Below are 12185 nucleotides of genomic sequence, written 5' to 3' on the forward strand. Positions count from 1 at the left end.
CAAAAACCTTATGCTGACTCTTAATTTTGAATTATTAGGATGGCTCTGAATTAAATCAGAGCTCTCTAATCTTATATTGTAATTAATCCAATTTGACCTAAAAGATGATTAGGTCTAAATCTATTAGTTATCAATCTATTTCACTGTAAACTTAGCAAATCAGATATAAAATTCTGCAAATATCTTTTATTCTTTTCTTCTTTATAATGGGTTTTAAAGCTCACAACCTTAATAGAAATCGTTTAAGTAAGAACTGAAACCCCCATTAATGGTTTTACTTTCCTCATACTCATATATTTTGTCGTTATATTATTACCAATATTTTATAAATATAAATATACATATACATTTATCAATGTATTTTTTAAAGCTGAACTATATTAAAAAAAGATAACTCTTAGTAAGATATTAAAATGATATATATTGCTTACAGATTGAATTGGTTAATAACCTTGGTATCTTAAAAGCTCGTAGAATACTTAACTGTGAGAAACGCAAGAGCTATCATTTTGAAATTGTTGCCATATTCTGTGATAGTACACATTCAGCAAGTGCAACCGTTCATATTTCTGTGATTGATATCAATGAATATGCACCGACATTTCTGCAGCCATCATATGTAACAGAAGTAGACGAAGGTCGTTTGTATAAGGAAATAATACGAGTTGAGGCAACAGATAAAGATTGTACACCTCTTTTCGGTGATGTTTGCAAATATGAAATTCTTAACAACGATCAGCCTTTTACAATCGATAATGAAGGTTCGATCAAAAATACAGATCCTTTGTCACATAAAGTATCGCATAATCATATACTGTCTGTGGTGGCATATGATTGTGCCATGAAGGAATCAGCACCAATAATGGTTAGCATTAAAGTGCGGAGGGTATGTGAAGCACGTTTGGTTGGAATACCCGAGCGTATCGATTATACGGTAAGTAATTATTGAATTTCAATTGAAGAGCAGATTATATTTGAAATACCATTTGTTTTTTGTTTGTATACCGAATCTAGGCCAGTTCCATAGAATCGCTTTCCTTATTCCCAAATGCCCGTTTTGAGTTGTGCGATATGTATTGCAATGGTGAAGGCATGGGCATTCGAACGTCGATTGCTTTAAAGGTAAGAAAATGAAAATCGAATCATAAAACGAATCAAATGACATTTTGTTTTTGCAGACGAAGCACATATCTTTTGGCTGCGATCGTGACATAACAAACTGCACACCCGGCTACACGCTGGTCGATCTTCTTCCCCGTGGTACAGAATGGACAAAAGATCTGAGTTATGATGAGGGCTTTGAGCCAGTTTTCCATTTTGATGGCTCATCAGGTGTTGTTGTGCCAGATAGCTTGGTGCAGCGGCATGATTTTGCATCGCGGCCATTCAGTATTGTGACTATATTCAGACATTTCAGCCTGTCGACATCTAATAAACATGCCAAAGAGCATATAGTGTGCAGTGCCGATGATCACAGTAAGTCTTGGGTACAAATTTTAGCTAATCAAACAACTAATCTATTATTCCATGATATTCTCATAGAAATGAATCGGCATCATATGGCCCTGTTTGTTCGGAATTGTCGGTTGATTTTACTTTTGCGCAAGAATTTCAATGAAGGCGATTTAAACATATTCAGTCCAGCTGAATGGCGCTGGAAGATACCACAAGTGTGTGACAACGAATGGCATCATTATGTGCTCAATGTTGACCAATCCAAGGTCGAACTTTATATTGATGGTTCGAAATTTGAAAATTCGGTCGAAGACCGTCATAGCAATCCAGAGGTTATTGACGATTGGCCTTTGCATGCGGCACATGGTGTAAATACTACATTAACTGTTGGCGCATGTTATCAGAGTTCAGAAAATCGTCTTAAACACGGGTTCACGGGTGACATTTCCGAAATCAAGTTATCATTGAATAAGGTACTTTCCAGTGAGGATGTGAAGTGTGGTACCAATTGCGCTGAACATCTTGTACCTCCTCCCGAAAAGTTGCTCGAAGCCGATCAGCAAGTACAATCGAATTCTCAACTTAATGAAATCTATATTGAAGGCAGCAACAAAGAAAACATCGAAAGTCTATTGCAGAAAATTCAATACATCAACTCGAAACAGAACCCAACAATTGGCAGAAGAAATATAGAGGTACGAACAACAATTATGTGCATTAATCAAAGTGCAATTCGTTTGCCTACCGTTGAGACCTACATTATGGTAAATGAACCTAACTCTATGGTTGCCGCTGCTGCCTCGACCAAAGATCTCCCAGAACTTCAAAAGATTATCAGCACTAGTAGTAGTGCTAGTTCAAATTCAGGAATTGCATCCAGCACTGAAGAGCAACAAAAACCATTTTCAGAAGAGGACAAATCTAAGATTGTTATTACTGGTAACTCAAACCATCTAGTGTCGTATCCGGAAATAAAGCAAGGCGTTCGAATTTTGGGGAATATAAATATAACCATTATGACCGGGGGTCATATTCTTCATAATATGCAGAGCCTTGACTCATGTAGTGTAATTGTTTTTCCTAGCTTGAATCCCGACCACGAAGAGATCGAAGTTGATGGTGATGAATCACTCTCTTCAACTTTAGACATCAAAACAAACATTAATAAAGATGGCGTCGAAATGATTGGCTACGATACAACATCAAATTATTTAGACGTTTTGAAAGCCCTAGTTTATAGCAACAAAAAGCCAGCTTATTATTTAAATAGGGTTTTCAAACTATCATGTTCACAATTGAATTCACAATTCAAGAGCGCCGAATTTACACTCACACTTACTGTATTACATCCGAAGCAGAGTATTACAACAACGACGCCGGCACCAAATAATCTTGCCATGCAACCACTTCAACAGCAATATGGTAAGTATTACAAATAAAATGATTGGCAAGCAATTACTAAAAATGCCAACGCTTTTCTGTTTAACGACAAAGTTTTAGATGAAAAAAAAATTGATAACGTCATAATATAAGTTTTGCTTCAATATTTTTTTTGTATTTTTAAGATTCCAATATGTTTGCACATGCAATGATTCATTCGCACGATGTCCAAGAGCCCAAATCTCGGGTGCATGCCATAACGCACCACAGTAAGTTATGGTTTTTTAAATGAAATTGTTCGTGTCTTAATTTAATCACTTTTCAGCAGCTAATTCTCATCCAACAATGTTGATCATCCTTATATGCGTGTTTTTCGTCATCCTTCTCTGTGGAGTATCAATTGCGCGCATGAGGAACAGCAATCATAAATATATTGATAGGCACCAGCCTTGTCCTAAGGTAGGTTAAAATGTTGTGTGTTAGATTTATATTTAATTGAGAGATAATTTATACAGTCAAAAGTTGATCCCGAGGCAATTATTACTTTAGTTATAATCTCACACTGATATTCGCATGACAAGCAAACACTTTTTCTAGTACCCGTGGAGTGATGGTTAGTGTGTTGGACTGTCATGCCTGAGGTTTTGCGTTCGATCCCTGCCACCACCTAATTTATTTAAGCAAACGGATTTGCTGATCAAGTTAATATTTAGGATATTTAAAACAAAAAATAACCTTATATCTTTATGTTAACATAACAAAATCCATGTTTAATACGTTAGCTTCGTTGAAAAAGTTTATTAAGGTGATGCTATTTATGTTGATTGTGGTGAGAAATGAGGAAATTGTTCCATTTAAGGGCAGGATTAAGATTTTGAGCTTAAGGGATTTGAGCGTTGTTTTCAGATAATTCCAATAAATAAATAAGGTATGGTCAATTTACTTAAAATTAAGGATTGTGTAATGATACTCGGGATGGTAAAGTGTACATTAAATTTTTACTTGAAAGATAACTTGACGATATTTTAAGCTCAAGTAGCAAAACTCTTTTACATAGTTCTGTTTAGTGGGGTTTCCAATTATATTTAAAATTAAGCCTTAACATAGTATTTTTAAGCTACTTACGTGTTCTATATTAACAATTGGCGTTTTTCTTTTTTAGTTCAGAGCTGAGCTCTGAGCAGAGTCTGAGCGAGCAGAGTAGAGTAGAGTTCTGAGCAGAGTATGTTCAGAGCTCTCTGATTTAATTATGAAACAACTTGAGCACTAAACTGTCATGATTTTAAATGTCTTCTGTTTGAAGGCATTCAACATTTTCTTTAATCAAATTAATTAATAAAACAGTCATAGAGTTGGTCCATTTGACTCCTGAAATAAATTTGATTTATAAAAATGCTATATGCAATTAATTTTTTCTAAATTATCTTTCCTTCTAAAGCGACTACCTTCTTCCGCAATTTTTATTGTTTTGACGATAATTTTTTAATTTCCCGGCTTTCAAATATCAAATTGTTTGTGTTCAACATTTTACTCCGTTTACTCTGTTATTTTATTTTGAGCTCACAGAGCGTGCTCTGAACATGTTCAGAACTAAAAAAGAAACACGAGTTCGAAGCTCTGAACGATCAGAGCTCAAAAAGAAACACTTATTCTTTTGACAGTTCGAGCTCTGCTCTGAACTAAAAAAGAAAAAACGCCAAATGTTGGTTTTGCACTTAGTGAGCCTTGTGTGTGGACCGCCGCATCTAAACCACGCTAGATTTTAGCTAAGAATCTTCTCTCCAATAACGTAATACTTTCTGAAAGCTTCGCAAATAGTAGGTAAACGGTTCTTGGTATAATCGGTTTAGTCGATATGATAGATAGTTGGAGTTGTTAATGTGACTAGGTCGACTTAGCATTTGAAAAAAAATTGATGTTCAGCAATGTAATAGACTTTTATTTAGGATATATCAAGATATTTTTATAAAACGACTTAAGATTTACCAGCTAAAAAGTCAACCGGAACTAAAATTGAGTGGATATGAGATTTTCGGTATGGGTTTGTTAACAATGTTTTTTTTTAAACAAACACTAAAATTGGGGAATCTGTAAATCTTTACGTCGAAACTTTTTTATTTTTGTCAAACTTTAAATTAAAAGTCAAAAATCTTAGCATTAGAAAGATTTAGTTTAATTGGACACATTGGGATAAAATTTCAGCTAATGCCATCTAAGTATTAAATAAATTACTCCAAAACCACTTTTGGCAGTAAAACAGTGTTGAAAAATTCACTTATGAAATTCACAAATAAAAATTGTTTTAATTTTTCTTTAGATCACAGACGAAAGTTTAGTCTGGGATGATTCAGCACTTACAATCACCATCAATCCAATGCAAAATGATGTTATTTCTGAAGATAGCTCCGATTCGGAAAATTCCGATTCAGAAGATGAAGAAGGTTTGTCCTTAACCCAATTAAAATAAAAAAAATATCATTATCATCCGGAATTTTTTGTTTTCAGTTGTAAATGGTAAATATCAAAACGTCAGTCAACTGGAGTGGGACAATTCTACAATGTAAATATACTAAATCTAAAATTAAAAAATAAAATAAAAAACTTAATTATGTATAAGAAATTAATACAAAAAGTAAAGGCAAACAACAACAACAAAATGTAAAACTTTTTAAGACACATATTTTAAACGTTGAATGTTCATACGTACTACAATAATTGTGTGTATGTTTATTTAATATAAAGAAAAGTATAATATAAAATAAGAAGAACAACTTGACCGAAAATATAACATTTTAGAAAGAAAAAAAAAGAACAAAAGCAAAAAACAATAAATGCAAATAAGCTTACAAAAAAGCAAAAATTATATAAACATTATTTAGCTTGTATAATTATATTATACACACAGGGTGACACATCATTAACACATTAATAAACACGGAATTACTCAAATGTTATGTACTTATAAAATAATAATATTTGATTTTAAATTATTTTTGTAAAATATAAAAAGCTAACTTTATATGCAGGAACATAAAACAAATTAAACAACAATGCTTATTTTATGAGAAAAATAAAAACTTAAACACATAATACACAAATTCAAAAGTAAGCGTCCTTTAAACTGGCTATGTATTTTTCGTACTAGATTATTTATTTGGAAATGTTACACTGAAGGTCTTTAACAAAACTTTTAAAAATACTCTAGTTGAACAATTTAGTTATGGAAGTGATAACTAAAAGGGTGTGACGGACAAGACCGATGGATTTTGAAAGACTTGAAACAGGAAACGGGGTTGAACTTTTAATACAAAATTTACGATGACGCCTTTTAAATATTGCGAATGGTTAAAATAACTCCAACCTGAAGTTTAACCTCATACAACGCCAGTAAAATTAAATATCTTAAGTTAGAAAGTATTAATCGTCTTTAATTAGCACCACATACAAATAAAAAGGTATCAACGTAAGAATATAAATTCCGTAAAATTGAGATTTTTTTTAAAATTAATATGAACAACATTTTCAATAATTAATACGTTCTTATGATTTTTATTTATTTGTTTTAAAATTTGTCACTATACCATTTAAAAAAATGCTTTTAAACCAAAACTATCTTAAAAATAATGAAGTACAAATTTTTTTTTAATATTCTGAATGGCTATAATAATAAAAACCTAACAAAAATTAACAAAGTGACATATTAAAAAAAAGACACCACAAACTTTTAATTTAATAACAAAGAGATCTAGAAAATGGCCCCTTCAAAAATTTTGCAAAAATTGTGTGCCCATATTATTTAAGAACAAAGTAAAGCAATTTAACATCTTAAAGTAGAATGCACTACCAAAATATCTCGTATCTTCATTAATTATTTTCATATACATTTTATTTTCAAGTTATTCGCTGCCAATAGCATAATCCCTAACATGCTTTACACTTCAGTGTTAGAGTCTAAAAACAATATTGGTAACAAGTAAAACTTAAAACAACATACGAATCGAACATATAATAACAACAATTTGTTCTTAATTGTTTGATGTTATGCTCCAAGGTAACTCGATAACAAATTCTTAGGAAAATTATATTCAAACAGTTTCAAACTTAAAATTGTGTACCCATTCACCATATCTTGTAGGAATTATAAGAGTAATATAGTGTTTAAAAAATTATTTGTATTGCACTGTCTTTGAGTTGTGTCTGCAATAAAATGTTGCCGTATAAACGGTTTAATAAAAATGGTTTATAAATATGAAATTTGGCAATGCATTCTTGTCAAGCGGAATTGGTTTGTTTTTTATATTATCTTTATGAGCGATCGAAAAATATCTTTATATTTGTTTGTATTGCAAAAATGTAACTTTCTTTTGCTCATAAAGACCATAAAAACATATATATGTATCATTTATACATATATGAGGGTGACTTTCCGCAACCGTTTTTGTTTTCGTTCCCATACTGGAAATTAAAAACAAATCATTCTTGAAAATTGGAGCCCTTAACATTAATATTAAGAACTCTTAAATAAGATTTCAAGTAAACTTTTCCCTTTTTCTTTTAATTTCTATAGCCCGACGGTATTTCATAGTATCATTTTGCCAGTGAAAGGTTTCTCTCAAATGAAAGTGTTAATCGCGGCTTGTTCTTTACTTTCAATGGGGTAGAGTACGGGTCACTTAAGCTTAATCTTTCATAAAGTTCTTAGAAACGTCCCCAACACAAACAAATTAATATTTTTCGAAATATTTTTTGTTTAAGTGTAGCGGTTTGGTGCTGAGGACTTGGCATGTTCTTTCACAAAGGAATTGCCATTTATAAGAAAGCTAAAATCAGTGAAGAAGTCCGTACTACTTAGTTACTGATAGTTAAGGATTGGTTTCAATTCGGAGATGAACCCTTCACTGAAAAAGATGGTACTCTCAAATACCGCCAAGCTATAGAAAATTAAGAAGCCTTAAAATGCCGTGGACTAAATATTGATATATGTATGTATAAAGGGCTCAAATATTCAGGAAATTTTTTTTTAATATTCCCAGCAAGGGGACAACAAATAAAGTTGAGAAAAAAGTACTCGAATATATAGTATATATAATAAATATATACATTGGATATAATATTAAAAATAAAAAACAAGTAGTATATAACATCAAATTCATATTTTAGAAAATCCAATTTTTCCTCTCACTATATACACAGCTTGCGATAAATGAAGTGCTTTTCTTGATTTACCATTCAAATGTATAAAAATTTAACTATAATACAATAAAAAATGAAAATGAAAAAAAAATAAAAATATAAATCAATGATGATGGTTCATCATTGGAAAATATTATAAAATTTATGAAAGAAAAAATTTGCTTAGGACATACAAAAATTAATAATAAAATTATGTACAAGAAGAAAAGAAATGCTTTTGTTTGTGTTTATTTTTCTATTTATTTTAAAGTTTATTTTTATAAATTTGTTTGTTTTTTATTTTTTGTATTTCTTAGAAATTAAATTTATTTATCTTTTTTTTTTTTGTTAAACAAAATATAGTTTTAAACAAAATGTACCCGCATAGATATAGTGTTTTCTCATTTTTTAATATAAGAGAAACAAATACATATATGCACTGCATATAAATATATTAAAAAGAAATAAATAGCTTAAGCATTACTATGAACACACAAATACAAAAAGCGTTTTAAAAAGAACTGTTAGATAAATATGAAACAAAAGAAATAAAGTAAAAATATATATTAAAAAGTGAGTAAATTAAAAAACAAAAAATAATATTGTAATAAATGTATAGCTGGACCTATTTATATGTGTTTCACGATAAAAACAAAAAAAAACTTTATATCCCTAATTTGTTTTTTAGCAAAATAACAAAAAACATATATAAAATATAACAACATGTAAAGCTTTCTGCTTGTCTATTAGTTTAATATTAATCATTGTTCTATACACCTGCTATGTGATAATACCACTACTATTAACACTTTTTTTAACTTTGCGTATTTTAATAAATTTTTGTTTTATTTTGGTGTTTTTAAATTGTACTGGGTTATGATTACACTGTAGTTAGATTTATTCACCTTAAACCCTTATATATTTTGTTTTTTTTTTTTTTTTTTTGTTGAATTAATGGTAAAGGAAGTTATGCACGCAACATAAACAGGACAGTTTAGGGCAGACATTTTTTGTTCTTATTATTGTTCCACTATATGTTTAAAAGAAAACTGAAAGAGGGATCATAGACTTACGAACATAGAAATGAATTTGTCTCCGAAGGAAATGAACAAACATAAAAAGTATATGTGATTGTTCAAAAACAGCTTGTGAAGGATAAAGAAGAGATATGAAACTTGAAACGAAATTATAAAAGTCAGCGGAACTGTGACTAAAAATTTATTGAATTTTTGCTAATCGGTAATCAAACAGTATACTTCTGGTTAAGATAGTTAAACATTTAACTTCTCTTAAATTAAGCTGTGTTTATTACAAAAGTCCTAAAAGTATTTGGGATATTAATAGGAAATTTTGTTTTTAAACCCTGACTCGAAAAAATATACATTTTGAACTTGAATAAAATCCACAGTAAATTTGTAGAGAAAAAAACTGATGAAAATAATTATGACATCAAAATAATTCGCGTCAGTCCAATTTATTATAATTTTGGAAATTACCTGATTGATAATAAACAGTTTGCATTGTGAACAAGGCTTCACGCTGTTTCATTTTAAAATGTTACTTACTTGGACAAGATTTTCAACTCTATCACATTTGCCAGTCCTTCCGCTGGTTTTTACTAGTTACTTATTCATAATAATTGTACGTATTTCATAAACATTCCAATTTAAACCACATGCCTCAATTTTAATATAATATTTAATTTTGAACTCCTTTGAAAAATTGTCCAACAAATATTATAAACAATATTATGATTTTTTTCTTTGCTATTTTATACAAGTATTCAGTATGTCAAAATAGACAATAAAACACATCAAACCTAGGAATAATTTGCATATTGATGAAAATTGATACAGAAACTTATCCTCATTTAAAACAAGTTAAACAAGTGACAAAAAGCATTTGTCAGACATTTTTAAAATTTCGATAATTTCTTACACCAATTTTTTGTTGTGTTGCTTGTTTAAGAAAAAATCTTGCCACTGTTTGTGGACAGTTACATATTTAATAAATAGCTTTACAATATTTTTGAACAATGTTGCCATTTGAACATTAATATGGAAAAAGTTAAATTTAAAATTTTCCCATTTCATGAACAAAAATGTATGTTTTCTGATATAAAAAAAACAATAAAACTAAAGCTATACCTGAAGCGCTTTTAGATAAAAGAAACAGTTCAGGCACAATAAGCGAAAGTTCGAAAATTTCTAAACGCTTGACCGTACAAAAAAGTCACTGAAGTTATTTTGTTGTACAACTCATGATCTGCGAAGTTTATCTAAAAACATACATTTTTTACAAAAACTTAAATAATTTTGTATGTTCACTTGCGATTTTTGGAGACTTGTTGGTAATGAGAGTCACAGTGTCAATACCAATTTTAATCGATGTGACTAGACTAAAACTGTATATATTTTAAAGAAAGGGGTTGACCTTATATTATTTTTTAACAAACCTGTTAGGGTTCTTAATGAATTTTTGAAAAACATCTACTTTCTATAATTCTTTGTAAGTTTTTGTTTGGTTATAATTAAAGTCTCGCTTTTAATTATATTTAAAATAATATACCCCTTTTGATACCATCATCCGATTGATTTTACCGCTTTTCATTATTAAGCTATACATTCAAATGGTCTTCTCATAAAAATATTTTTCATGGGTGAAATACCGCGACCAATTACGAAAAATATAAGAACTTAACCACAGAAACATAGTCGGTGTCAAATTTAAAAATTGCACTTCTAAGTCATTTTCAATGCATAATTCGAAGTTATCAATCAATCGATGTAGCCGCCAATATAGAACTGTAATTGGAATGTTAACTGGCAAATTTGGCCTTTGACTAAAGTTTCATTGTTATTGAAACCCGTTTTTGACTTTAAGTCGTAAGATAAAACGTTTCTCTGAGAATTGTTCAAGATCATTGAACGGCGCCAGTTTTAATAAAACCAAACAAATTGTGAGTACAAAATGACGCTTCCCAAATTACATAAAAGTAATTACAATTGAGTGTCAAAATTAAAATCTATTTAAGAAACGTTTTGTTTTTTTCCAGAGGGAAATGGTCTGATCATTTACTGCAAATATATTCTGACTGTACGAGATAGGCCTTAACAAGTGCAGCACATCTCGGTCAAAGAAAACAAAGTTAAGAAATGAATAGTATTTGATTTATTCTGCATCGATTGGAACAGCAAAAAAGGAATAGCGTTTAGAAATGTCATCGATGAGAAAAATTCCGAAGAAAATTTCTTCAACGATAGCCTATAAAATCCATTTTACTTTAAAGTGAGAAATTTTCGAGTGGTTGTAGTTATTCAACCTATTTCTAGTGGAGTTCGGAATATAAAGAAGAACAAATTCTTAAATCCAGCTTATTAAGATTTCTCTCTCTTTAACTTTAAAAAAGCGTTATCTTTTATAATGCTATAACATTAAGGTACTACGTGTATATCGAAAAAAGCAATAAATATCACCGTATACCTGCATTTAAATTGACCGTAAGTATTATATCTCTTCCAATTCCATATGGTGTTTCTATTCATAGTTGCAAAAATCGGTCAATCTAAACGCTAACTATCGGATGTCAATTTTGAAAGTTTTTTTTTATTATATTGTTTGACTTATTTAGTTTAAAAAAATGTGCAATTATTAATACTTGTAATGCTTTAGCATCACTTTCATTTCCGCTCTTGTGTTGCCATTTCCTTTTTATTCTAATATGTTTCATTTCTTCATATTAAGTTTAACAAAAAAAATACAAATCATATCAACTTGGGACAGATACGAAATCACTGATTGCTAAGTTTTATTTAAAGAAAGTGAACTTCAAGTTTTATTTTCATAGTTTTTGTCACACTTTCTCTTTTCTGCATTTTATTGCAAACAAGGTGTAGTATAGTATCTTTTTATCTGATGTCTAGCTAAACAAAAAAAAAAACAGAACAATCAAAAAAATTATTACACAGAAAAAACGCAATTCCAAAATATAATTTATTATAAAATATATATATATATATATATTATTACGAATATCTCGAAAAAGAAAATAATTAACGAAACTAAACGAAAGCAAAAATTATGAGAAAAAGAAAAAAACCGTCCAACTGGTCAAAAAGCTTAAGGGGGAAATTTAAGTAAATAATAAAATAAATATAAATAAACATACAAAAACCAAA

At 29.8% G+C, this 12185-nt stretch overlaps 1 protein-coding gene across 5 annotated transcripts in view; it reads left to right on the forward strand.

Moving 5' to 3' along the window:
• LOC129953314 (calsyntenin-1) overlaps positions 1-12185 on the forward strand; it is a 39564-nt gene extending 27379 nt beyond the window's left edge. For 4 of the 5 annotated variants that reach the window (XM_056066393.1, XM_056066394.1, XM_056066395.1 and 1 more), the window contains exons 4-11: positions 434-934; positions 1015-1122; positions 1179-1476; positions 1543-2877; positions 3021-3104; positions 3161-3294; positions 5153-5276; positions 5341-12185. In XM_056066393.1, the coding sequence (XP_055922368.1) occupies positions 434-934; positions 1015-1122; positions 1179-1476; positions 1543-2877; positions 3021-3104; positions 3161-3294; positions 5153-5276; positions 5341-5399 (2643 nt within the window). In that variant the 3' untranslated portion in view covers positions 5400-12185. The remainder of the gene's footprint in view (positions 1-433; positions 935-1014; positions 1123-1178; positions 1477-1542; positions 2878-3020; positions 3105-3160; positions 3295-5152; positions 5277-5340) is intronic. The other variant, XM_056066397.1, reaches the window with a different exon arrangement.

This window comes from Eupeodes corollae, chromosome X (genome assembly GCF_945859685.1).
Source record: "Eupeodes corollae chromosome X, idEupCoro1.1, whole genome shotgun sequence".
In the NCBI taxonomy this organism is placed as follows: Eukaryota; Metazoa; Arthropoda; class Insecta; order Diptera; family Syrphidae; genus Eupeodes; species Eupeodes corollae.